The following is a 27971-nucleotide window of genomic DNA, read 5'->3' as shown; positions in this document are numbered from 1 at the left end:
CTGCCTTTTAGCAGAGGACGGCACCCCCCTCACAGATCCGGCGGAAATGTGCGGGAGGGCCAGGGCCTTCTACGCGGGCCTTTTCTCCCCGGATCCGACCGATCCTAACGCTTGCAGAATGCTCTGGGATGAACTCCCGACGGTCAGCGCGGGCGACCGAGACTGGCTGGAGCTACCTCTCACTCTGGCCGAGTTCTCGGAAGCCCTCCGTCGCATGCCCACCAATAAATCTCCAGGCATGGACGGGCTGACCGTGGAGTTCTACCGCGTGTTTTGGGATGTCCTCGGCCCAGACCTTGTCACCGTCTGGGCCGAGTCCTTGCAGGGCGGGGTCCTCCCTCTTTCGTGCAGGCGAGCCGTGCTCGCCTTATTGCCGAAGAAGGGGGACCTCCGCGATTTACGGAATTGGCGTCCCATCTCGCTCCTCAGCACGGACTATAAAATCGTAGCAAAGGCCATCTCGCTGCGGCTAGGGTCCGTGCTGGCGGACGTGATCCACCCAGACCAGACCTACACCGTCCCGGGCCGCACCATCTTCGACAACTTGTATCTGGTCCGGGACCTCTTGGAACTCGGGTGTAGGGATGGTCTGTCGTTCGCCCTCCTGTCCCTGGATCAGGAGAAGGCGTTCGACAGGGTGGACCACGGGTATCTCCTGGGCACTCTGCGAGCGTTTGGCTTCGGGCCCCAGTTTGTGAGTTTTCTCCAGGTGCTGTACGCCTCCGCAGAGTGTTTGGTCAGGCTCAACTGGACCCTGACCGAACCGGTCAGCTTCGGGCGAGGAGTACGTCAAGGGTGCCCCCTCTCGGGCCAGCTGTATGCTCTGGCGATCGAGCCCTTCCTCTGTCTCCTCCGTAGGAGGTTGGCAGGGTTGGTGCTGCGGGAGCCGGAGCTGCGGCTGGTCCTGTCGGCGTACGCCGACGATGTGCTCCTCGTGGTCCAGGACCCGGGCGACTTGGTGCGGGTGGAGGCTTGCCAGACCATCTATTCGGCGGCCTCCTCCGCCCGGGTCAACTGGGTCAAGAGCTCTGGCCTGGTGGTAGGGGACGGGTGGCAGGCGAGCTCCCTCCCACCCGCGCTTCAGGCCATCCGGTGGAGCGCGGGTCCGCTGCTCTATCTCGGCGTTTACCTTTCTGCCACACATCCGTCTCCGCCGGAGAACTGGCTAGGTTTAGAGGGCAGGGTGTCGGAGCGGCTCCGGAAATGGAAGGGACTGCTCCGGTGTCTCTCCCTTCGAGGGAGAGCACTGGTGCTCAATCAACTAGTCCTGTCCATGCTCTGGTACCGGCTCAACACCCTGGTCCCGGCCCCGGGCTTCCTGACCACCCTCCGGACGTTGATTCTGGAGTTCTTTTGGTCAGGACTGCACTGGGTCTCTGCGGGGGTTCTCCATCTACCCCTGGAGGAGGGAGGGCAGGGCCTGAAGTGTCTGCATGCTCAGGTCCACGTCTTCCGCCTCCAGGCCCTGCAGAGGCTCCTTTATGGTGCAGGTAGTCCGGCATGGAGCGTATTGGCGCACGCCTTCCTGCGCCGCTTCCGAGGGCTCCGATATGACCGGCAGCTCCTTTGTCTCCATCCGAGAGGTCTTCCGCGAGGCCTCTCCGAGCTGCCGGTCTTCTACCAGGACCTCCTCCGGACCTGGAAACTGTTTTCAGTGACCAGGTCCGTGGCGGCCACCGTGGGGGCAGATCTCCTCGCGGAGCCCCTGCTACACAACCCCCAGCTTCGTGTGCAGGTGGCGGAGTCCCCCATGGTGCGCCAGAGGTTGGTCCTAGCAGAAGTCACCAAAGTCGGAGACCTCCTGGACTACGACCGAGGAGACTGGCTGGATCCCCTGACGCTCGCTCAGCGCATGGGACTCTCCAGACCTCGTACTCCCCGGCGCGTGCTTCAGGAGGTGAGGGCCGCTTTGCCGCCCGCTGCTCGGGACTATCTCAACCGGGTCCTGCGAGAGGGCACGCCCCGCCCACCCTCCACTCCGAGCCCTCCAGACTTTTTCATCGGGCCCTTGCCCCGTGGACCCAACCAGCCCCCTCCCCGTCCATTCGCCATGAGCCGGCTGCACCATTTGCAGCCGGTTCTGTTCCGGACCGTGCCAAGGAAACATCTATACACGCTCGTGCTACATGTTCTTCATGTCCTCACCCTCGCGTCCCGCCCCGATACAAAGTGGCGGGACCTTCTGCCACCTCTGGAGGGTGAGGAGCCCCGGTGGGCCAGCCTTTATTCTGCTCTGATCCCGAAGCCCACCGGGGACATCAGTTGGCGGCTCCTTCACGGAGCCGTAAGCACGGGCGTGTACTTGGCGCGGTTTACCCCTATCCCAGACACCTGCCCCTTTTGCGGCGTGAGGGAGACCCTGGCGCATGTTTACCTAGAGTGCACCAGGCTGCAGCCCCTATTCCGGCTCCTCACAGATATTTTGTTAAGATTTTGGTTGCACTTTTCTCCACACCTTTTTATTTATGCACTCCCTATCCGTCGCCCCACAAAGTTGCGGGACCTCCTGGTCAACCTCCTTCTGGCCTTAGCAAAACTGGCCATCTATAAAACCAGAGTGAGGAGGTTGGCCGATGGAGTTTCCTGTGACTGTGGGGCGTATTTCAGGTCCTCCGTTCTTTCACGTATCCGGGCAGAGTTCCTCTGGGCGACGTCCACTGGCTCCCTTGACGCCTTCGAGGAGCAGTGGGCGCTGTCCGGGGTTCTCTGCTCGGTGTCCCCGTCTGGTTCGCTTCTTTTGACCCTTTGACCTCACTCCTGTCCCTGTTCTTTTATTAGTTGTCCCCCGTAATTTTTTGGTCTCCAGGTCCTGTGGACCCCCCCCTTAGGCTGGGGGGGATCCTTTAGCAGTGGGCGGGCTTCGCCCGCCCACTTCCTGGATCCCAATAGGTCTGGTCACTCAGGGAACAGAAAACTACTCATCGAGTGACCAGTATATTTGCCCTCTACCAGACTCCTGTACCCCACTGGTCTGGGTCTGTCACAAAGGTAATTGTGTATGTAGGTCTAGAAGCACAATTTAGCCCTCAGTAATTCAAGAGGTCTTCCCAAGTGTTTCAGAGTTGATAGATCTGTCAGTTCATAGCTTACTATTTATTTATTTTTATCAAATTGTGTGTGCTTCTGGGAATGTTAGTGGACGTTTGCTGTGATGCCAGTCTAACTTAAATCGTAGCCACACAACTTTTTCACAACCTCCTTTTAAACCATGCGAACCATTAGGAATAGGCTTACTGAGAATTTCATCTTCTGTTTTCTGACCAGTTTACACCCAAAATCTATATTAGACTATCATGTAAATCTTTTCAAAATTTGGCCCTTTACGTTGTTTTGTTAGGGAGCTCTTTTTTTTCTTGACAATTGAGTTAAAATGCTTTCACTTTAAAAAGCTCCAGACATCTGATAGAAAACTCTGAAAAACATTCTATTTAGAAATAATTATGCTAAAGTAAAATACATTGTGTTTTTCTTTCTTCTTTCTTTATTACTAGGAACATCATTTGCATAGGAACAAAATATTTGTTTCTTTGATAATCTTGTCTTGATGCTTGCTTAATGTTGTAGTCCTCTTTGTGCAATCAGTGTGTTGCTATGAAGACAATTATGATATTATAAACTAAGAACTATGACCTTGGAAGGGAAAAAGTCTGAGGATCAACAATCCCATTTTCAGTTAAATATCCTATGTATTTTATTTTTAAAAGGGAAGGGAAGAAAAATAATATAAAAGGAAAATTGCCTCCAGGTAGACTGTATTTCAAAATTTTCCAGGAAGTGACGGCATCTTTTTGAATGTCTCCTAATCTCTCCTTCACTCATAGAACTTTTCCTACAAAAATGAAAAGACAGCAGAAAAGTAAAGAATTGTACTTTAATTCCTGCCTGAAGTTAAGTGTCTCACATACAGGATTTCTCGTCCTCTAAATATTCTATTGCATCTCTATTTTAGATTACAGAATCTTGAAAACAATGTATAGTAGAAACTATCATTGGTTAAAAAAATAAATTGACATAAATACGTACAGGGAACATTTGCATGCTACACTATAAGTACAGTTGGTTCCTAGCTGTGTTGTGTTAGTAAAACCAGTGGTGTATGTGTCTATATATAACAATTTTTATTTTCCTCCCTAGTTATGTGCTGCCCATCTACCAACCCGATCAGAGGCACCAAACCACTATCAGGCAGTATGTCGGGCACTATTTGCTGAAACAATGGAGTTGTACACATTCCTGGCCAAAATTAAAAGTGCAAAAGAGGTAAGCAGTTGGAGAGAATTCTATGTTGCTGATTTGGTTACCAGGGGAGTGAGTACTGTGAAAAACTTTCTATTTCCGATCACCAGTGACAATCCGATGCGAGAGAAAATTATTTATAAAGTGTCCCTACAGTTCAGCTTTCTGTTTTGTCCTGTACCCATTAATCATGGATATCTGATAGGAGTTAGTGTACTTTCATGATAGACCATGACCCATAATGTAATGAGGAAAACAAACATTATCTTATGCTTTTCATGTTGCCTTCCTGCCCTCTCTGCCAATGACACCAGGCTCGACATCCTATTTGTCTGCTTCTCCCATAAGTGTCTTCATGCTGTCTTCCACACTGCTCCCAGCGGTTACTTTCCTGAGCTGGTCTGGAAGGGCGCTCTCCACTTTGCATTCAGATCACTTCTTCTGTGTTACCTACAAGAAATTAACTGAATAAATGATGGTGAGTTTAGAGAGCCAATAGTGGACAGTTATATGTAAATCAACATGTTGTATTGTGTTGATACACACAATACAGAGTTAATGAAAGAGTCACCGCTTTGACCTCTCCACCTGTTTTTGTGACCCTTTACTCTACACTTCGTTTATCTTTCTTGGAACAGAAGTGGGAAATTTTTATTTTTACTCTGGTCCAAAACTCTCAATCTAGCCGGAAAGTATACATTTATTATGCCTTTAGCAAATCTCTAAATATTCGAGGCAAAGAGCGTACCTACAATTTTTTCCTGTTTCAGGTTGGATGAGTGAAAATGTTTTCATTTGCTCGTGCTCAGTATAACAGCTGTTCATTAATGTAATGACTGAAGACTGTGTTACATATTAATTGCTTTTTGCCCCCCTTGATTAGGTACAAAGCTGACCACAGTGAGCAGTTAGGAACCATTTTCAGTATATGCCTCTATTAAACATTACTTTTTGATTTAAATATTATAGAAGTACACAAATAAATAGATACATCAATATACACACAGTAATACTTTTGTTTTAAACTTGTAAACTATTCAGTCATCCTGTAAATTAGACCTTTTAATGCCCTGCATCTGATCACACCGTAGTGTATACTGTGAGATAAAAGATACAGTTTGCCTCTGAAAAGGCTATTAGGACTTGATCCAAAACACATTTAAATCAATGGAAACAATCCCACTGACCGGATGAAATTCTGGCCCTACTGAAGTCGATGGGCTATTAGAAAACACTGAAAGTTGCAGAGAAACACAGTTATCATTATCTTACGAACAGTTGTAGTAATAGTTAAGGTTTGAAATCCATATAGGTGTCTTAGTTTTATAATCCACATGATACTTGCTCACTGCTTTTATCAAAGTATAACTTCAGAAACCCTTCAGTAGTTAAAAAAAATCCAAAGGATATAGAAAACAAAATAAGAGTCATGAAGAAAATATATATTAATATGGAGTGCTATATATTTCTTATTGCCATTTATTTATAGCTTGTACCTGCGTCAGAAAGGAGTTATATGATCATCTTAAAGTTGTGCCAACCAAAACTTTATACTATCTTCATATATTCTTTCCCTACCTAGAATGTAGTGGCTTCACAGCTCATGGGTAATATGGTCAACCCAAGCAGAAGTCAATAAAATGTTTAATGTGCCCTTGCACCATCTTTTATTCTATCTGGCTATAGGTGTGTGTGTGTGTGTGTGTGTGTGTGTGTGTGTGTGTGTGTGTGTGTGTGTGTGTGTGTGTGTGTGTGTAAAATACATTATATAGTATAGAGGCTGTATTGGCATGTGTTTGAGGTGGCTGCGTTTATTCACAAGTGGTGCACCCATCAATTGTGTTACACACATTATCCCAAATGAATGCTGACTAAACCCCTTACAGGCAGGGAGAGACTTTCATTCATGGAGAGAATGAAAAACATGGAGCTATATATTTAGAAGGGAGAGTCATAAGAGGGGACATGATAGAGGAAAGCAGAGAGAGTAGAATGAAGCCAGGAACGGTTAGCTGATGTCAGAGCAGAAAGGGAGACAAAGTAAGTTTTTAAAAATATTATGGAATAGCAGCAGCTGTTCCATAGTGAGGGTATGTCTACAGTACGGGATTACTCCGATTTTACAGAATTCGATTTTTGGCAACAGATTGTATAAAGTCGAGTGCATGCAGCCACACTAAGCACATTAATTCGGCGGTGTGCGTCCATGTACCGAGGCTACCGTCGACTTCCGGAGTGTTGCACTGTGGGTAGCTATCCCATAGTTCCTGCGCAGTCTCCCTGCCCATTGGAATTCTGGGTTGAGCTCCCAATGCCTGATGGGGCCAAAAATTTGTCACGGGTGGTTATGGGTAAATGTCGTCAGTCAATCCTCCCTCCGTGAAAGCAACGGCAGACAATCATTTCGGGCCCTTTTCCCTGGATTGCCCGGGCAGACGCCATAGCATGGCAACCATGGAGCCCGTTCAGCCTTTTTTCACTGTCACCGTATGTCTACTGGATGCTGCTGACAGACGCGGTACTGCAGAGTTAGCAAAGACGGTTACCAGCCATACTGTACCGTCTGCTGCTTTGCAAGTTGGCAAAGACGGTTACCAGTCATACTGTACCGTCTGCTGCTGTCATGGGTGCTCCTGGCCGGCCTCGGTGAGGTAGGTCGGGGGCGCCTGGACAAAAATGGGAATGACTCCCCAGGTCATTCTCTTCTTTAAGTTTTGTCTAATGGAGAGTCAGTCCTGCCTAGAATATCAGGCAAGCCTACAGAGAGGCAAACGGCCACTCCGGGTCAGAGCCCCAGACATCCCGCAGAAATGATGAGCTGCATGCCATTCTAGGGGCTGCCCCTACAAGAACCCCACCCGTTGCTTCCCTCCTCCCCCACCCCTCCTGGGCTACTTTGGCAGATATCCCCCCATTTGTGTGATGAAGTAATAAAGAATGCATGAATTTGAAACAACACTGACTTTATTGCCTCTGCAAGCAGAGATCAAAGGGGGGAGGGGAGGGCGATTTGCTTACAGCGAAGTCGAGTGAACCACCATTCTGCACTTGCTCAGCCTATAGCTGAAAATGGGAATCTGTGATAAGCACTAGGATAGAAGCACAGGCAGGACTGAATCTCCATTTGTGTGTGGGCCTTTGGTTGACACTGGTAAAATACAAAATGTCTCAGGATATGTATGTTGGGGGACAGTTCTAAACGGCAGCTTTATTTTTTTATTTGCAGCAAAATGTAGAGGTCTAAGTATCTGATTGTGAGCCCTGGGAGCAAGGGGTAGGCTGGGGTAGGTGCGACCGCGCGGTGCTGCCGACTGGGAGAGCAGCCTGAGGCAGAATCCTCCAGCTGGCATGATATTCCAGGAAGGACTGAATCTCCATTACACAAAACTTAAAGAAGAGAATGACCTGGAGTCATTCCCATTTTTGTCCAGGCGCCCCTGACCGACCTCACCAGGGCCAGCCAGGAGCACCCACGGTACGACGATGACAGTTACCAGTCATACTGCACCGTCTGCCGTCCGCAAGGCAAGGCAAGGGGATGCTGCTGTGTAGCGCTGCAGCACCGTGTCTGCCAGCAGCATCCAGTAGATATACGATGACAGTGAAAAAAGGCGAGAAATGATTTTTTTCCCTTTGCTTTCCCGGGGGGGGCCTGACAACACATACCCTGAACCACCCGCGACAATGTTTTTGACCCTTCAGACATTGGGAGCTCAACCCAGAATTCAAATGGTTTTCGGAGAGTGCGGGAACTGTGGGATAGCTACAGTCGTCAGTCGCCTCTCCCTCCGTGAGCGTCCATTTGATTCTTTGGCTTTCTGGTACGCTTGTCTCAGCTCCTTAAGTTTCACGCAGCACTGTGTTGAGTCCCTCTTGTGGCCTCTATTCATCATGGCCTTGGAGATTTTTTCAAATGTTCTGGCATTTCGTCTTTTGGAATGTAGTTCTGATAGAACAGATTCATCTCCCCATACAGAGATCAGATTCAGTATCTCCCGTACGGTCCATGCTGGAGCTCTTTTTTGATTCTGGCTGTGCTGATGAGCTCTGCATGGTCACCTGTGCTGATCAGCGCTCCACGCTGGGCAAACAGGAAATGAAATTCAAAAGTTTGCGGGGCTTTTCCTGTCTACCAGGCCAGTGCATCCGAGTTCAGATTGCTGTCCAGAGCGGTCACAATGGTGCACTGTGGGATAGCTCCCGGAGGCCTATACCGTTGAATTGCGGCCACACTAACCCTAATTCGAAATGGCAATGTCGATTTCGGCGCTACTCCCCTCGTCGGGGAGGAGTACAGAAATTGATTTTAAGAGCCCTTCATGTCGAAGTAAATGGCTTCGTTGTGTGGACGGGTGCAGGGTTAATTCGATTTAACGCTGCTAAATTCAGCCTAAACTCATAGTGTAGACCAGGCCTTAGTTAGGATTCAGGCTGGCTTTTCAGTATAAACCTGATTTATCCAATCTACCTGGCTCCCCTTCAGACGCTACTAATGCCACTTCTTTTCAGGTGCTCAGGGGAGTAAGGATGACCCCTGGTCCACCAGTGATGCCACCTGCTGGTGCTTTTGGTCTTCAGATTGGCCAGACCTTCCCAGCTTCCTACTTCTGCTCTCTGGCTCTTAGGGCTACGGGGGAAGAAGGGGAAAATATTGCTCATTTCCCCCATCCTGCACAGTGGGCTCTTATTTACCACAAGAAATTCACATACACAGAGGGAATCTTTCCCTCCCCCCGCACCCCCCTCACCAATACCAGCAAAAAATGCATCTTATGAAACACACAATAACCATAGCTGTGCTATGGAATCAAAATTAATTACATGCTTGGTTAAGCTAAAGTGAGTTATATTAATACAGTATAAACATAATCAGTATGCTTAAAAGTAATAACACAAGGACACGTCCTTTCCCAGGATGATTCAAAAGATCTCCCTTTTGCGAACAGAGTTAGTGAGATAAAGCATAAAGTTAAACATTCCTGTTTGGGGTGGCCAAGAAAAGATAGCCATAGCAGAACTGAACTTCTGTTATGCAAACATAGGAAGAAAGAAATTGGTACTAGATCAGACCCCTGGTAGGCAAAGGTAGGCCAGTACCCCGTCTCAGACAGTTGCCAGCACCAGATGCTTCAGAGGAAGGTGTAGGAACCCTACAGTAAGCAGATGTGTGATAATCTGCCCCCCATATTGGGTCTCATCCTGATGGCTAATTGTTAGAGACTGGCTTAAGTCCTAAAGTATGAGGTTTAGTATTCCTTCCAAAATTCATTATGTTAATTGTCTATTCTTGATAGTCATATAAATGTCCAATCCTTTTTTGAATCTTTCTAAGTTCTTGCCCTGAAGGAATTCCTGTGGCAATGAAATCCAGTCAAATTACACACTGTATGAAAAAGTGTTTCCTTTTATCGATTTTGAATTTGCCACCTTTTAATTTCATGGGTTGTCCCCTTGTTCCTTTGAGGTAAGCGGAACAGATGCTCCTGATTTGTCTTCTTTATGCCATTAATTATTTTATGTATTTTTATCTCATTTGTTGCCTTTATACAGTAGACAGTCAGTCTTTTCTATCTCTCTGTATATTTTAGTCTATCTTCATCTGAAAAGATATACTCCTGTAAAGCTCAGCTTAAGCAAATAAGTATAAAGAAAATCTATTCTTTTGCTCCTTTATTTTTCTTCTGTTTCATTTCAAGTAAAGATTCTAATGGGTTAATTAATAAAATAGCAAATTGTTAATATCTGTATATTCATGACTACATCTGATAATGGGATGCAGCTTTCTTAAGTAATTTTTGAGTGTTTCTTCTTAACAATGGTTAATGGATCATTTATTTAGAAAAATAGAGACTGTAGGTCTTCAGCCAACTTGACCTTAATATTCCATTGACCGGAAAAGCTATTAAAATACAGTGCTACACAGAATGTATGGTCTGAGAGTAGGATTTAGTGTACCCTAACCTCTTCATTAAGGAAAAGAACCTTCTTCCTGTCCAGTGAAATAAATTCCTTTGAGGTTAGTCTTCCATTCAGTCTGATTGGCAAGGATCGGAGTAGATTTTGCTGTTGCCATGTCATATGAATCAAAACTTAATATCATCCTAGTTAAAACTGCTAACTATTCAACAGTGGTGGAACTTACACGTTAAACTAAAACATTCCACCCGCTGTATCATTATTTACTTAAATTTTTTTGTGGGCACTGGCGCAGTGTGTGTTATACACTTTTTCTGGGTTTTGCCTCATTTGAGAGAATATAGTGTGCTTGCTCTGGAACTCATTGCATTACTGCAAAAAACTATGTAAATACTATGTTCACCACTTGCCTGTGTATGACATTCACCAGGGTACAACCTGAACCACTGAAATGCTGAGTCCCCTTAACTCTTCAGCCTGGGGTGCCTCTTACATTGCTTTGCTACTGAAACACAGCCTCTCCAGGTTCTGCTCACACAGACATTAGCATATAGTCGCTCCCAGCAAAATTACATGAATGCTCTCCCAGCCACTCATGAACTATATACAGGGTGACATCTGCTAATTCTTAGCCCCAGCCTGGTACCCCAGAAATGTGCATTTTGCGCTGTTGAGCCCACTACTGAACAAACCAAGCTCATTAATAGTCCATCATTTAATCAAAGGAAATGATTGTGTCCCAGCCTTTGTTAACCTGAGTACAGATTCCCCAAACACTTCAACCAAAACCAAAAAAGTCAGAGTTGGTTCTAAAAGAAATAAAAGATAAAACTGCAATCTAATTCCTAAATTTTACCAACCTATCTAAGATTTGAAAGCAAAAAGGTTTCTCACCCAAAAGCTTAGAGCAGTTCTTACTAACTGGAACACCTTCCAGCCAGGACACACCCTCCCCCCAACAGTTCAATGATGCGCCTATTGTCTTTCAAGAGATCTTGCTGCCATGAGTAGAGATGAGGGAGGAGAGATGAGGAGTAGGTCACTGTCTCTCCTTTTTATACTGGAAAAGTCTTCGCTGGGTCATGGGGTCAGCAGTTCCATTGTGTATGTGCTGTGCAGGCTGTCCTTCAGGTGAGTTGTAAATTTGTTTTTTGTACAATTTCCCTGCTGGTGAATCTCCGATGAAACAGGTAATGACTTTTTCGCTCCCTGCTGATGTGCAAGTGTATCTTTGTCTCTGAAAAACTAGTTTGAGCCTGCTTTTCTAACTTTGTTACATGCAAGATCATTATTATACAGTAGAATCTCATAACTTTACATACAAAGTTGCCACACATATTTTACCAGGATAATAATGTTCAGTAGGTTATGAGTTTTGAAATGATATCTCACAGGACATACTTTATACACAATATATCATAATCATAAAATAGGGGTGAAACTGAGGTACAAGGTGTCGTATGGGGTGTCACACTGGGTGCAATTGATTTCCTTTCTGACCTGCCCTTTAATATCTGTGGCCTTATTTCTAAATAGTGGGTTGATTTTACCAATAAAATGGTTGAAAAAAGAAATTCCTCATTTTGTAGCTTCTGCTCATCAAGGCCCAGATTTTTAAAAGGTATTTAGGTATTGCTCCACTCAGCATTGCAGAGCCTAGTTGGTTTAGTAGGGTATGTCTACACAGCAAAGAAAAACCCTTGGCTGGCCCATGCCAGCCGACTTGGGCTCATAGGGCTCAGGCTGTGGGGCTGTTTCATTGCTGTGTAGACTTTTGGGCTTGGGCTGGAGCCTGAGCTCTGGACCCTCCCACCACGCAGGAGGTCTACACAGCAATATGAGAGCCCCGCAGCCTGAGCCCTGCAAACCAGAGTTGACTGGCACAGGCCAGCTGTGGATTTCTAAGTCTCATTTTCAAAAGTGACTTTGGCCTGTAGGAGCCTCAGTCTTATGGAAAGTCAATGGGACTCAGGCCCCTAAGTCACTTTTAAAAATAAGTCTTGGGCTTCTAAATCAATTAGGCATTGCAATGCTGAGCAGAGCAATGCCTAAATACCTTTTAAAAATCTGGGCCCGAATCCTTAGCCAATTTGATACCTGTCTTGCCATGTAAGGCTTACCTAGTTAGCTGTTGCCATGAGGGCAGCTGACCTGTAGCAAAAGCTTAAACACCCTTGCAAGGTGGGAATCTCTACAACTTTGAAATTATACCTCTTAGGAAATCTTTCCAGCGGATATTAACCCTTTCTAGCAACATAAAAAAATTAGGAATATGTTATATTTTTTATCATCTATTTTTGGACACAGAGTCTTCATTTTCCCTTTACATTTGGCTGTTAAAGTGGAAAATGATAGGTGTTTCAGTCACAAAATTTTTATGGTCATGGTCTTGAATCGCTCTCTCCCCTTTAATAGAGCAGTGTGTAACCTAATATTAACACCACCAGCAGGGTTTTTATAATTATGCAATAACAATTTTATTAACAGTAAATGAAACAATTAGCTAAGTTGTTTACTCAAACTTAGATCCAAAGAACAACATTTCTTCTGTCCCACACTGGCAGCCCATAAAAATTTATCTTGGAGGATAAACATTTTGGATCAAATAGTATATTTGCACAATATTCAATGCTATACTTTAATTATTAATGTTATAGAATATTGCTACAGTTACTTTCCAGAAACTCAAAATCCTTGCCAAATGTTTCTCTACTTGATCCCCTCTGTGAGTTACTGAAGAAGAGCCACTAATATCCACCCAAGACCTCAATTTGGAGTCTGTCAGTGCATTTGTTGTATTGATCAGTAAGGGATCACTACTAAGCAACCCTTTTCCACCTCTCTCCACACTAGGGCATGTCTTCTCTACTCCCACTCCTACTGTCTTACAAACATGTTTTTGATATGAGATTCAAAAGTCCTATAGCAGCACAAAGCATTTTAGTGGCTGAATCTGAAAACCTTACTCTTATGAGTAATTTAATTGACTGAAATGGGGGATACTCAAGTGAGTAAGGGCTGGAGGCCCAGGTCCATAAGGCTTAAGTCTGATATTGGATAATTGGGTATGTAAAATCAACTATTACCCTTGGGCAGTACCCTCTTTTGTATGTTATGTATTCTTACATCAGAGATCAGATGTGCAAGTCTATTTTATCTGTTCCCCAGTTATCAGTCAGAATCATTTCCATCAATAAAACAACCTCTAGAAATGGGAATACATACAGAAATGATGATAGATTACATTTTTAAACTGTTAAAGGACAAGGCCAGGAATCAGACCCCTATTTATGAAAAGCTCCTTGAAATGTTAAAATATGGAGACCATTGTGTTCAAGTGATTCTTTGCTGTTGAGCTGACATGTACATTACATAACCTTCCATCTGTCACTGAGCAAAGGAAAGTATTTTTCAAAGATGGGCCATTTAACAATAATAACAATTGTACTTGATTGTTTTAAATAATGCAAAAATAAATGTAAAGACATCCATATATTTATTTACTCAAACTGCTAGAGAATTGTGTATGAGAACCCAACGTTTTAAAAAATGCCAAATGCTTTCATTGTTATAAAATGAAGAGTGTTGAAATGCTTAATATTCAGACTTCTGGTGTGTAGCCTACAAACCTGTTTCCTACTTTTCTGAACAAATGCCCAGTCTATAACATGTGAATGAGATTTGTAGTGTGGGTTTGAGGGCTCGAGGTCCGCTAAGATAACCTCTTAGTATTTTCCCCCTCTAAAACGGAAATCTGCCTGGGCTATGATTTTAATATTGTAGCAAAAATAGCTTCCTCTGGTCTGTTTCCCAAGGGTAAGCACAAATGGATACAGCAGTTGAGGTTCTTCATGTGGATTTCGGATTTCAATTAAGTTCTGACAAACACTCCATTTTATTCTAAGTGTTTTGGTTTGCATAATTCGTCATTGAAATTGATTTCTAACCCCACTGATCTTGGCTGATTAAGGAGGGAGGTGATACAGTTAATGCAGTCTAGAGGACTTGGCATGTATGTCCATCACAAGAAATTGTTCCCCCTGAGCAGTACCCAGCATACACAGAAGAGTTAAAGGAAACCTTCATAACCAATGTTTGTAAGGTCAGAACATTTTCCATTTGTGTATGTTGCTAAATTCCAATGTCTTCTAAATTTGTAACAAGGAAATTGCATAGTATTCCATTGTTTTTCAAAACACTGAGAAACTCAAGTCTTTCAGCACACCTTGCAAACAACTCCTGGCAACGTTCAATCTTTTGAGCAATTAATATGATGTGAAACTTTCTATATATTAATTCCTAATGTGCATTCTGCCATAATATCTAGGTGCTAAGTAGCCTTCAAGCATTTTGGCAATAGGATTTAGACTTGCTATCTCTTCCTCGTCTCTTTTCCTCCCTCATTTAGCTTGTTTGGTATTGTTTTGTTGTTTGCCTTCTGGGAGACCAAAGCAGATTATTTTGTAGCTCCATTAGTGGATGAAGGTCTGCTTTCCATTGTGACTTAAAACCAATAAGTCTGCTTCATTCTGATCCCCAGTAAAAGGGAGCTCAGAGCCATCCACTGAAAGTGTCTTGCCTTCTGTTCCTGGGAGATTCCCCCTAGGGACTGACAGCCACAATATCCCTGATGATCGTAGTTGCGTATCAATGTCCAAGGATTACTAGCTAGCTTTTTGTTTTGGCATGGCATCACATTGGAAGCTCAAGTTCAGTTGTGTGTCCACTGTGATCATTTGATCCTTTTCAGAGTCACGGCTTTCCAGGATACAGTCCTCCAGTCTGTAGGTGTGGGCTGAATTCTTAGTTCCTGAATGTCTGACTTTGCATTTGGCTATATTAAAACACATTTTGTTTGAATGGGCCCAGCCTACCAAATGATCAAGATCGTTCTGTATGACTACTTGGTCCTCATTATTTGCCACTCTGGGTCATTCGGTGTGTCTTTTTTTATTGACATAAAATCAGCACTCTTCCAGTCTTCTAAAATTTCCCTGGTAATCCAAGCTTTATTGAAAACTAACATCTGCAGGCCAGAGATCTCCTCAGCCTACTCTTTTAGGACTGTTGGGTGAAAGTTATTTGAGCCTACTGATTTAAAAATGATCACCCCAGTAGATATTCAGTATAGTTGTAACCGTCTCGGTCCCAAGATATCACCTCATTCACCTTGTCTCTCTGATACCATAGTAGATGATGTTTAACAACTGGAGTGAAAGGACAGCGTTTCTTTTCTGGCTGGTAGCCTTTGCTGTTACAGCTCTCCAGCCCTGTGATGGTGTGATTTACCTGGACTTGGCCTTCCTCAAATAGAAGCTCCCACTCTTACTATATTGTGCAGGGACTGATTAGATGGGTGCCTTATTTTGAAGGTCAGTTAGTCAAACCTTTTCTCTTCTCCTGATTCTTAGTGGTAAGGAGAATCAGGTTGGAATCTTATAACACTGTGGGATATTTAGCATTTATGTCAGTTTTGCTGCCTTTGGGCATAATCCAGCCCAACAAACCATATGTTAAGGAACAGAAAGCTTTAATGGTTGCTGAAATGGATAATTGCTGCAAGTATTGTCCAACATTCAAAGTAAAGGTTAAGCAGCTGGAATATGTTAACTCTGTAAAAATAAATGCGTATTGAGGGTAGTAGCAGTCTGACTGTTGTCAGCTTGTTCACCAAAGTTAACTTTGGTTCTGAGGAGCAGAAGGAGAAAGAGTTAGGATGATTTTATAATTTTGCAGGCTTTCAACAAAAGTTTCCAGTTCAAGAGAAAACAAGGCATTTACAGTTCACAAAGACTTACCCTGAAATTGTTACCACTACTTTGCATCTGATGGAGAAAAGGATGAATACTCAGACTTCAGTACTGAGATAAATGCAGAAGTAAATGTAAATGAGACTTTTCTATAATATTTCCTCTTTTGGAGAAAGGACTTCTTGCTTTTTAAAGTAACAGACTGATATCACTGACAGTTGCAAAGCACATACAAGTTTCCATACACACATTTTCCCCAGTTGTCTATAAACCACCGGAGGAGATAATGCTAAGCTGTCATGCATTGTGTGGTCGTTTAAGGATGCCTACAGATGTTCACTAGAAAGTAGGTTCAGACTGCTATGTTTATTTGCTGTGTAATTTGAACAATATTCAAACACAGAGGTAAAGGAAGTGTTATTGAAGTAGCACACTGTTTTACCTATCTTTGTTAACCCTTTCAGGTACTAATTTAAGCCTAATAAATTTAATTCAAAAGAAAACAATGTATGAAAGATTTTCTTATGGTGTTTATAATGTGGCTATGCACATGAATTAAAATTAAAAAGTATGTTAGCAGATTTTTTTCAATGAAACAAGACTATTGGTTAAATGTATCATTTACTCTCTCTCTCTCTCTCTCTCTCTCTCTCTCTCTCATGAGGATTACCTTAAATACAGTGTAGAATGAGAAGCTACTGCATGCTCTTTCTCTTGGGGATTATGACTTCATGCAAGTTTAAACAGAATTTAGCAGGCCTCGTATAGACAAGGTAGTTATCATGATTTGCTGTCAAACTGGGAGGATGTATCTAGTGGCGCCCCACAGGGGTCTATCCTAGGTCCAGTGCATTTCAGTATTTTCATTAATGACCTGGATAATGGAGTGGAGAGTATGCGTATGTAATTTGCAGATAACTTCAAGATGGGAGGGGTTACATCCACTTTGGAGGACAGGATTAGAATTCAAAAGGACATTGAAAAATTGAAGAATTGGTCTGAAATCAAGAAGAAAAAAATCTAATAAAGACAAGTGCAAAGTACTACACTTAAAAAGGGAAGATAAGTACCACTACAAAATGGGGAATAAATAGCGAGATGGTAGTACTGCTGAAAGGAATCTAGAGGTTACGGTGGATCACAAATTGAACATGAATCAACAATGTGATGCAGTTGTGAAAAAGAGTCGTATTCTGAGGTGTATTAACAGGAGTATTTGTATGTAAGACTCGGGAGGTAATTGTCCCACTCTGCTTGGCACTGATGAGTCCTCAGCTGGAGTGCTGTGTCTAATTCTAGACACCACACTTTAGGAAAGATGTGGATAACTCAGAGAGTCCAGAGAAGAGCAACAAAAATGATAGGTTTAGAAAGCCTGATCTGTGAGGAAAGGTTAATAAAATTGGGCAGGCATAGTCTTGAGAAAAGAAGACAGAGGAAAGATCTGATAAGGATTGTGGTAATTTGTTATCAGTGTCCACTGGAGATAGAACAAGAAATAATGGGCTTGATGTGCAACAAGGGAGATTTAGGTTAGATATTAAGAAAATCTTTCTAACTAGAAGGGTAGTTAAGCTTGAAATAGGCTTCCAAAGGAGGTTGTGGAGGTTTTTAAGAACAGGTTGGACAAACACCTGCCAGGGATGGTCAAGGTTTACGTGGTCCTGCCTCAAGGGCTGGATTTGGTGATTTCCTGAAGTCCCTTCCAGCTCTAAATTTCTATGATTTTAAGCTAGGACCCAGAAGGGGTGAAAATGAGGTAATTTAAATATGTTCTGTTGTCATATTTTCTTTAACCCTGCCAGGACTTACGCTTGAACTTTTTGTTTTTATTAAGGCTGTTTCTCTTCTGTTTTATAATGCAATGGATGAAAACTTGTTAATTCAGCTATAATGGACAGTACTCAGAATGCATATGTCAAGATTTCAAAGATCCTCATAGATTCTATGAGTAAGCTGCTCTAAAACCAAGTCCACATGATATGTGGAATCTTGGGGTTTGGCCTTATTTACAAATAAATTTAAGAATAAGATGGTAGAGTTCAGCTCAAACTTTCACATGAGGATTGGCTGCTCGTATGGTTCTTATTCCAATCCCACCTTGCTTTGTGACCAGATAGCGTAAAATTGTTTCAGTGAGTCAGAAGAATCTAACCTTTTCTCAATAGGGCCAACACCTGCTAACACCTGGGATGTTTCAAGCAAACACTGCCAGTCTATTAGGGTACATCTGCACTGCAATAAAAAAAACCCATGGCACCAAGTCTCAGAGCCTGGGTCAATTGATTAGGGCTTGGGCAGTGAGGCTAAAAATTGTAGTGTAGATGTTTGGGAACAGGCTGAAGCCTGGTCTTCTGAGATCCTCCCCACTCGCTCGGTCTCGGAGCCCAGACACCAGCATGAGCCTGAATGTCTACACTGCAATTTTAGGCCCTGCAGCCTGAGCCCTGCAAGCCCAAGTCAGCTGACCCAGGCCAGCTGTGGCCATCCCATAGGTCTTTAATTGTAGTGTAGACGTACCCTTAGAGACATTCTGGGAGAGGAGAAGAAAGGACATACTTTTAGCTACACCTGGAATACATTGGACTAGAAGAACTATTTGGATGTGGAGCTTTGGGGAGGGTATAATAGTTAAATGTTTGCTTACATATGTCTCTAATTAGGGGAGTCAAAACCACAATCCTTTTTCCTAGAACTATTGAATTAAAATTATGCCTATACTTGGAGGCTTTCTTGAAGCTTTAAATTTGCCAGGATATTTTCATGTGCCGTAGTTTTATTTTTACCATTAAAATTATTACTCAGTAGCTAAGACTCTGTTGTTAACTGCCATACTCAGCCCACACCAGAGCTTATTTAAAGGCTAAAAACTTACACTCTGGTCTGAGGTCATTTAAAAAAAATAAATCATTTCAAAAATTGTAGGTTATACAGTTAGCAGTATCTAACTCTCGTGTCCTTAAATCACAAGCTATCTTGAATGGCACTGGCTTATGATAATGCTGGGTCCTACTGATAAAATCTGTGTTAAAAAGAAAAGAAATTTCATTCTTCACAAGAGCGTGTTGTAACTAAAAGAAACAAATGCTTTTGGAAAGTCTTAGGGTGTAGTCAATGTCCATGAATGAGGCAAGCTGAATTTGAACCAATGAGTGCGATCTCTGAGTGAGATCAGAGTTGTCAGAACAACTAGAAGCACCCTAATATCTTCTAAATTTTATCTTCTACCCAAAACCCTCCCCTGCCCTATACTCACTCCATATTTTCAGGACTTGGCCATTCGATTTTGTGTCATATAAGTTGTATGGATTTTCAAGAGCCTGCCTATAATGTATGAAATTAAAAAAACAAGCCAATAATGGTGTTAAGAACTTGGATGTAAAAGTAAGTCTGTTGTTGTGTCACATTAAAGGTAGTAGTAAGCATTTGCTATCCTGTACTCTCCCCAAAAATCCTCTGTAGCAAAATAATTTTTAAAAATTTCAAGGACCCCTGTGAGATGACTGTCTGTTATGTAGGATCTCTGAAATCAATTTTAATAGCTACCCTGCACTGCTTCATTGAAAGATTCTTCTGAGGCTTAGAGCAAAGATTTAAACTACAGCAGTTTCAGTGTAATGTATAATAAACAGAAAATTATATTTTTAAACCTCTTTTTATAAATTTTGTAAAAAAAAACAAAACAAAAAAACAACCAGACCCGGACTCTCTTTGTTGATCACTTCCATTATAGGGAGCACCCAAGTGTGTTATGTTGGCTTAATTACATTGTCAGCTCAGAAGGAGGACAAATGTTTCTGTGCTACATACATAAATAATTTAAATGTTTCCAGATCTGTAACCTATTGATTTAATCTCCTAACATAAACTCAAGAGGTTTAGTGAACAAAAGTTTGGAGCCAGTTATTTTTCATGAAAATGCATGAATAAACAATTGGAAAAATGTGAATAAGACCCTGTTAAAGTGCAGTTCTATTCTGAAACTATCTGCAAACATGGCATAATGAGTTTCCATGCTTGTGTCTCAATGATTCCATTTCAAAGGCATTCAGTTTACAAGAAAAATGTTGTATTCTATATAAATGTGTGATTTTTATGTATGATGTGAATATATGAGACTATTTCCATAAGTGCAAAGAGTCCATTTATTTAAATTTTGAATTACACATATTTGTTTGTTTTAATGTTAGGTGGTCCAATAAACCCACTCTCTGATCTACTGTAGCATTCAGTCACTGTTCTTATTCTAGTCAAAGTCCGAAAATTTGGCTCTTTATTAAGTAAGCTTCACCTACATTGAGGAGGGACATTTTCTTTTTTAAACTTTTTATTTTGTCATTATTAACATATATGAACTTTCCATACAAGTATTAAGAAATCTTATTAATAACCTGTATTTGTTATCTTTAAAAGATCCCTTTGTGAGTGGTCAAGTTCTTATCATCATCTGTGTATTTATTTTTTTTCAAATTCCAAAAACCATATATTTTAGTCTGCTTTATATAAAACTCTCATTTTTTCCATTGAAAAGAGTTCCTAGGCTTGGTTTCTCCATACTACTAATACTGGGGGAATCGGTCCTTTTCCAAAAACAAGCTATCACGTCTCTGACTGCTAGTAGTAATTGTGATATCAATGGGTCCTTCCCCAGGTCGATAACCAACTTTGGGCTGTAACCTAATATCATCACTATGAGTTCTGTGGGTAGTCTGTCTTTAGCTATCTTGAAATTTCTATTTGTTTTCCTCCCAAATACTATTTTCTTATGTTATTCCCACCATATGTGCAGAAAAGTCCTATTCCTTCACATCCTCTCCAGCATTTATGAATCCTTTTTATATATATAGAAGGGCACCCTTTTATTAACAATTTTGGAAGTCTAATTTCTTATCTGCTGTACATGTTCTGAAAACATTCCTTGGAATATCCACCATGTAAATTTTGAAAGATGAATAGACGCAGAAGAAACCATATTCTATTAAACCTTTTCTACTTTATTTCAATACAGTTTTATGTTCTTATACAGCTTATGTACTATATTGCTTTTAATTGACAGAATCTGAAGAAGATTCAGGAAATGGACAAAGAAAGGAGTGATGAATCCAGCACAGACCTTGATGAGTTGAAAAATGCTGACTGGGTAAGGCTGTAGTCATTTACCATCATTTTCAATAGGTTATATTTTGATGAAAAAAATCTAATGTTCTTAAGCTGCTTGCTTACTGTCACCTGCTTTCTATGAAAAACAGTATTTAAGTTTTTTTGTTTCTGTAGTATGAATTAGTAATCACTCATAGAAAAAGTGGAAAACAAATGAAGTCCAACACTGCCATCAGTGATTTACTGAATTACATTGTGATTTTGGGATTTCTGTTAGTGACCAGAATAATCCACCAGATTTGTTTTCTAGTTTAAGATGGGTTTTGAGCCAGGTTTTCAAACCCAGTCTACCACCTACCTACTTCATTGTTGTAAAAAATAAATTTAGTCTTATTTAGTTGGTTCAAAAGTGCTCTGATGTGATGAGTCAGCTAATTTTGTCTTAACTGTATTGGTACTCAGTAGTAATGAGTGTATAATAAGTATCCTGAAACCTTATTTGTCTCCTTTGGCTCTTCAGGCCCGCTTTTGGGTACAGGTGATGCGAGATTTGCGGGACGGTGTTAAACTTAAGAAGGTTCAAGAGCGTCAGTATAATCCACTTCCAATAGAATATCAGCTCACGCCCTATGAAATGCTAATGGATGACATTAGATCCAAACGCTATACCTTAAGGAAGGTTATGGTGAGTTAAGAATACCATTGTGATAAATGTATACAGTCACCAATCACCATTACTTTTACTTTGTTTTTCAAAGAAACTCAGAATTGTTACTTCAGTCATGTAGTTAGCTATTCTTACATTGTTTTTACTGTTTCCTAAATTTTGAATATTAATTAAGAAAAAATGGATCCATCAAAATGTTGTGCTTTTAGGTGACAAGGACTAAAATATTTCAGGAGACAGGAAACCTACATTTGATGTGCTTGAACAAATTGATTTTGTGTTGACTTGCTAGTAATACTAACATTCAGGTTAACAGTCTTGCCGTACGTCCCAATCAAAATGAATTTTTTGTTGGCTCTTCACACTGTGGCGTACATTACTGACAGATCATAACATAATTTTGTAAAGATATATGTTACTTCAGAACTGCTTGGCCATGATACTTTTCAAGGCGTGAAATGCATGAGAATGGCATCTCATACTGTCATAAAAGAGGAAAGCCTAAAGTATGTGCAAACTTCATCATAGGCACTTAAATTATTGAAGTAGGACAGTCCAATCTAAAGCTCAGGAATTATACCTTATGGGAATCAGTACCTTTCCTTGAAGTCTTCAGCTTTATTAAAGGCTCACAAGTTCTGATTTGGGCATGACTGTTTCAGCACAATGCAGTGTTCCTTTGGAGTCAAGAGAACAAGCTGAGACATCAAGGCAAGCTTTCAAATATCAGTGAATTACTTCCCAGACACTCATGTACAACTTAGGAGTGACTGTCAGGAAGATGCACTTTCTGTATTAGGATCACCTACTCCTTGGTATGTCCTGGAATCTCCCAGACCTTCTATTGCACCTGCTTCATAAAATGGTTTTTAAAATGGTCATTATCATGCAATTAATAATGGATACCAAGGACTGAAGATTTCTTAACAGTGATGAGCACATTCAGAAATCCCTGTGTAGATGCATGGATTTGAATAGTGTCAATGCTCTCAGCACTGAGAACTGCCTTGAGTTTTCCTGGTTTGTTTTTTCCCACTGATTGCACAGATGGGTTTTAGGTTTCTTGACAAAAACTCACCAAATTTTCATTGTGTTGAAAAAGCTATTTTCCCACCCAAAAATATTTTGATGGAAGGTTTTTAACAAGCTCTATTGTTGATACACCTTGTGCCTTGCTCTAGAACAGGGGTCGGCAACGTTTGGCACGCGGCTCGCCAGGGTAAGCACCCTGGCGGGCCGGGCCAGTTTTATTTACCAGCTGACGCGGCAGGTTCAGCTGATCGCGGCCCCCACTGGCCGCGGTTCGCCATCCCAGGCCAATGGGGGCCGCGATCGGCCAAACCTGCCGCGTCAGCAGGTAAATAAAACTGGCCCGGCCCGCCAGGGTGCTTACCCTGACGAGCCGCGTGCCAAACGTTGCCGACCCCTGCTCTAGAATCACAGAATTTTTCACTGAGCTTGGATGGCTTCTGATTCTTTCTTGCCCCTATCCCACCCCCCAATAGATTGGCACATAGAATAGAATGGAAATATCCACTCCTTATAATAGAATGTAGCCACAACCACTTCCTCTTACAAGAAGTCATTGTGATTATGAATGGTAGTCTGGAAACTATTGATGAACCAATTGACGTTCCATAATAATCATTCTAAGCACTTATATGGTGCTTCATGTGTTTCAAAGTGATATATAAACATTACCTCATCAGTCCCCGCAGCTCCCCTGTGAGGTAGGCAAGTGTGTTGTTAGCCTTATTTTACAGATAGGGAAATAGAGTTCTTCCTGATGTGACTGGTTGTGCTCTACTATCATGTGAATGTGACAGATATAGGTCATAGGTTGTACCTTTGGGTCAGGGTGGGCACCTCTCTCATCCCAGATGTCCTTCCTTGGATATGGACATCGCTGTAGAGCCAGTTTGGAGTTCAGGGTGTAGCTCTGTGTAGTCTTATGGGGGATGCCCCCCTTCTGCAGGCAAAAAGCAGTCTGAATGAAAAAGGCCAACAAAATAATCCTGCAGCCCACAAAATGGTCTGCACTCACCTCTCAAGGCAAAAGTTAAATAGTTTCTGTAAAGGGGGCCGGTCGAGATTACTAGCTCCCTGAGAGGTCTGAGGGGCCCAGGCTGAGTGTCCTGGCCTCTAAAAAGGAAAACAAAGCAAAGATAGTCACTGAATTTCCCCAGAGGGAGCAGATGACATATGCTCTTCAGCAGCTTTCCTGCAATTGATGCTGCTGTTGAGACACTATGGTGATGAGGGCAATATAAGTACATAGCTAGGTAGTAACGCTATCTATCGTATAGCAAAGGTTCAGAGAGCTGTGTTACTTTTAATATCAACCACAGAGCAAAAGAAAAAGAAAACCTGGAGGCCCTTTACTTTTGACACAATACATGGATTCAATACAGTAATTTTGTTTGACTAGGAGCCCTGGACGATATTCTAGTTCACCTTTTGCCAACATAGCCTCTAATTTGACTTCTGTTAAGTTAGCGTCTATCTCTTCTCAAAAGATTTTCTTCGTGTGGTTGGTGTTGAAGGCACAGCTACTCTTTCTGACATCCAGATGCTAGCTATGTACTATATGCCTGCAGGCATCCATTTCTGTCCTGCTCCTCTTATATATGAAAAATACTAGGCAGGTTGTCTAAAGCCACTTTTGGTCATATGGGCATAAAAGTGAATTAGGATTAGAATCTGCTGCAGGTACAAAATCTATGGCAATGTCTCTGACACTGTTGCTAGCTTTGTCTGACTACAACTTGCTGGTACCTCCATGCTAGAAAAATAACTTAGTTTCTTATTATAAAGTTTCCACCTAGTAGTTTGTGTTTTGTTGCAGAGCATGCTCAAAGAATTTCTGTGCAGAAAATTGTATAATAATATAGATGCAGTTTGATAGGAAATGAAATTTACTGAAGCTTGAAGGGTTCACAGATCCTTACAAGTTCAGTTAGATCTCCTGAATACAGCATATTTTAGCTGTCTGTCATGGGTCATAGCTAAATATATATATTCCCAACAGAGAAAGCTGTCATGTCTCTCTAGATGGGGAAACAAAAACAAGAGTCCCAAACAAAAACTGAATTGAAAAGCAGCGAGGGGGAAAGGGATTATTTTTCCTCCTATCAGTCAAAACATACACATGGCAAAATTGTGATTAAAGTGAATTTAAACAGTGGGAAGTCAATAGACTTAGGCGCCAAGATCGCTTTTGAAAATGGGACTTAGCCAATCTAAATCATTTAGACCTTGCAATGCTGAGCTGAGCAATGCCTAAATACCTTTAAAATATGAGCGTTAATTCTGAATTAATTAATTTATTATCATAATACCCGGTGAGGTGAGGTGTTTGTATTATCCCCATTTTATACATTGAGAATTGAGGCATGCAGATTAAAGCCAAATTTATCAGACATGTCAACTAATTTTGGGTGCCCAATATGAGAAGACTAGGACCTGATTTTTCATAGTACTTAGCGTTTGATAGCACTTTATATGTTCAGAGCAGAACTCCCAATACCCTGAATTGCAGCTGTGACTGCTCAGCACTTCGGCAAATCAGAGCCTGGGTGTCTCCAACAGGACACCCAGAAAATAAGGAACATGCAATTAATAGCTACCTGTGAAAAGTTTGGTTTATGTGTCTTGTCCAGCATCACACAGGAACTCTGTGGCAAAGGGAGAGAGAGAATGCAGGTCTCTTTTGTGGCATTCAGTTACCTTAATTGTGAGATCATTCTTTTCCTGCAGTTCCTGCCTCCTTTACCACACATCTGACCACCTCAGTAAATGAGGCAGCACAGAGACAACAGCCTCGTTCACAATACAATCCTGAATCTTCCCCAGAGCACTGTCCTTCTTATGCACTCAGAGAGCAGGGGTCCTGTGGGGGAAAAAATAGTCTTTAACTACATGATCACATTCTATCATAATACATATGCACAAGGGGAGTCTGAATACAGAGTCTTACAATGGAAAGTTTCAGGCAGTCTTAACTATACTTATTGATGCCTGAGTCACCTATAATGCATACACACCGAAAATACACCTCTACCCCGATATAACGCGGTCCTCGGGAGCCAAAAATTCCGACCGCGTTATTGGTGAAACCCCATTATATCGAGGTAGTGGCAGCAGGGCTCCAGCGGTGATTTATAAGGCCCGGGGCTCCCCGCAGCAGCCGGCGCTCCGGGCCCTTTAAATCGCCGGCCAAGCCCCACTGCCGGAGCCCCGGGGTTACTGCGCTATATGCGAACCCGTGTTCTATCGGGTTGCGTTATATCGGGGTAGAGGTGTATATATACAATCTTGTGGCTCAATTTTATTTACAGAAAGAATATACTGCATTAATAATGCAAGTAACAAGGAGAAGATGATGAAATGTAAACTTTTCAGAGCTCTCTGTCCAATGCACTTGTACTTTACTTTAGTATTTGTATATAGCATTTTAGCTTCACAATAAGTATTTCTCATGGTGGATATGTTTTCATATGAGTGCTGGAATGGCTGTTTTAGAAATGATGTAGCATACCTTACCTGTGATCAATGTCATTTCAGCTGAAATTTTCCAGATCATACAAAACATAGTATCAATTAAATACTGCATTTTCAATTGGATACATTGTTCTACTTTGCTTTTTCTAAAGTGTTGCTTAGTATGGCTGTGTTGAGATAGCTTCATCAGTGTTGAGTAGAGCAATTCTTTTGAATGTCATTTGTAATGTGTCAAGTATCAGAGGGGTAGCCATGTTAGTCTGAATCTGTAAAAAGCAACAGAGGGTCCTGTGGCACCTTTAAGACTAACAGAAGTATTGGGAGCATAAGCTTTCGTGGGTAAGAACCTCACTTCCCTGGGTAGCCTTGGGAGACTCTTCACCAATTCCCTGGTGAATACAGATCCAAACCCCTTGGATCTTAAAACAAGGAGAAATTAACCATCCCCCCTCCTTTCTCCCACCAACTCCTGGTGGATCCAGATCCAACCCCCTTGGATCTAAAAACAAGGAAAAATCAATCAGGTATTAAGAAAAAGGCTTTTAATTAAAAAAAAGAAAGGTAAAAGAAAACCCTCTGGGAGAGATTAGTATACCAGCTACTCTCACAGACAACAGATTCCAAACACAGAGGATGTTCCCCTGGGCGAACCCTTAGTTACACAAAAAAAAACACAAAAAAACAAATACCCAATTTGACTATTCCTCTAATTGCACAAGACAGGTTACAAAGAAATAAACATAAACCTATTTATTTCCTTCACTAATACTCACTACTTAATAAGAGGCTGAATTCTGGAGCTTTCCCACTCCGGTCCAAAGTGTCTTGCATCTGAAGAAGTGAGGTTCTTACCCACGAAAGCTTATGCTCCCAATACTTCTGTTAGTCTTAAAGGTGCCACAGGACCCTCTATTTGTAATGTGCTTTTCAATCACTTGGGATCAAAGGCATGTTATAAATACAAGATATTTATTATCATAATCATTCAAAATTAGACTTGCCATTTGCAGCCAACCTGTTTATCTACAAATCACATTTGTTTTTTGAATGTGAAAGTGGTGGGCTGAAAGCAAGTGTAGGAAGCCTTCTTGACTGTGTTTTCTTCTCACTGTGCTTTTGCTATGTGGTTATTTACATTTCTGGTAGATCTTATACACTCAGGCCACATTTTTTCTAATAGGTAATGTTACTAGTTATAGTGTACGCTTGTACAAAATTCTTCAGAATTTTAAATGTAAGCGTTTTTCTTTCATTTTGATTTTTACAAAAGAAACATTTGGGATATTTTTGACAGTGCTTTGAGATAGTTCGATTAAACGTCAATATGTGGTTGGTTTCAGTCTGGTATCTGAACAGAATTACATTTATACAACACTTTTTTTCTGTGCCTGGCTGTGTGGCACAGATATGCTTGTACTGTGCATATCTGACCTAATCTATTTAATCCATAGCCAAGACTTTTATTTCTGTAAGGGCATTCATAGCCACCAGTTCCTGTAATCACTTTTTAATAAATAATGCTTGTGAAAGAGTGTCCATTTTGGAAACAGAAGTTAGTTTGACTACAGAAAAAATACAGCATTTACAGTGGCAATGAAAGATTTTTCCATAGTGCGCAGAGTCTCATCTTTGACCATAAGTCCTTGGCATTTCTACTGAGGCTATTGATAATATCAGTTACTCTGCCATACACTTCCTTTGTGACCTTGGGGGAATCAGTTGGGCACATTAGGTGCTTCAGCTTTACCAGTAGTGAAATAGGGATTCAAATACTTACTGATTGTATAGGGGTGATATGAAGG

General features: G+C 41.9%; 1 protein-coding gene across 1 annotated transcript in view; it reads left to right on the top strand.

Annotated features, from left to right (window-relative positions):
• Positions 1-27971, top strand: part of SPIRE1 (spire type actin nucleation factor 1) — a 190464-nt gene that overhangs the window by 127299 nt on the left and 35194 nt on the right. The window contains exons 4-6 of the mRNA XM_065399520.1: positions 4135-4260; positions 20959-21042; positions 21523-21687. Of these exons, the coding sequence (XP_065255592.1) occupies positions 4135-4260; positions 20959-21042; positions 21523-21687 (375 nt within the window). The remainder of the gene's footprint in view (positions 1-4134; positions 4261-20958; positions 21043-21522; positions 21688-27971) is intronic.

This window comes from Emys orbicularis, chromosome 2, assembly GCF_028017835.1.
Source record: "Emys orbicularis isolate rEmyOrb1 chromosome 2, rEmyOrb1.hap1, whole genome shotgun sequence".
NCBI lineage: Eukaryota > Metazoa > Chordata > Testudines > Emydidae > Emys > Emys orbicularis.
Note: the sequence above shows the minus strand (reverse complement) of the source record. Positions and strands in the feature narration are given on the sequence as shown.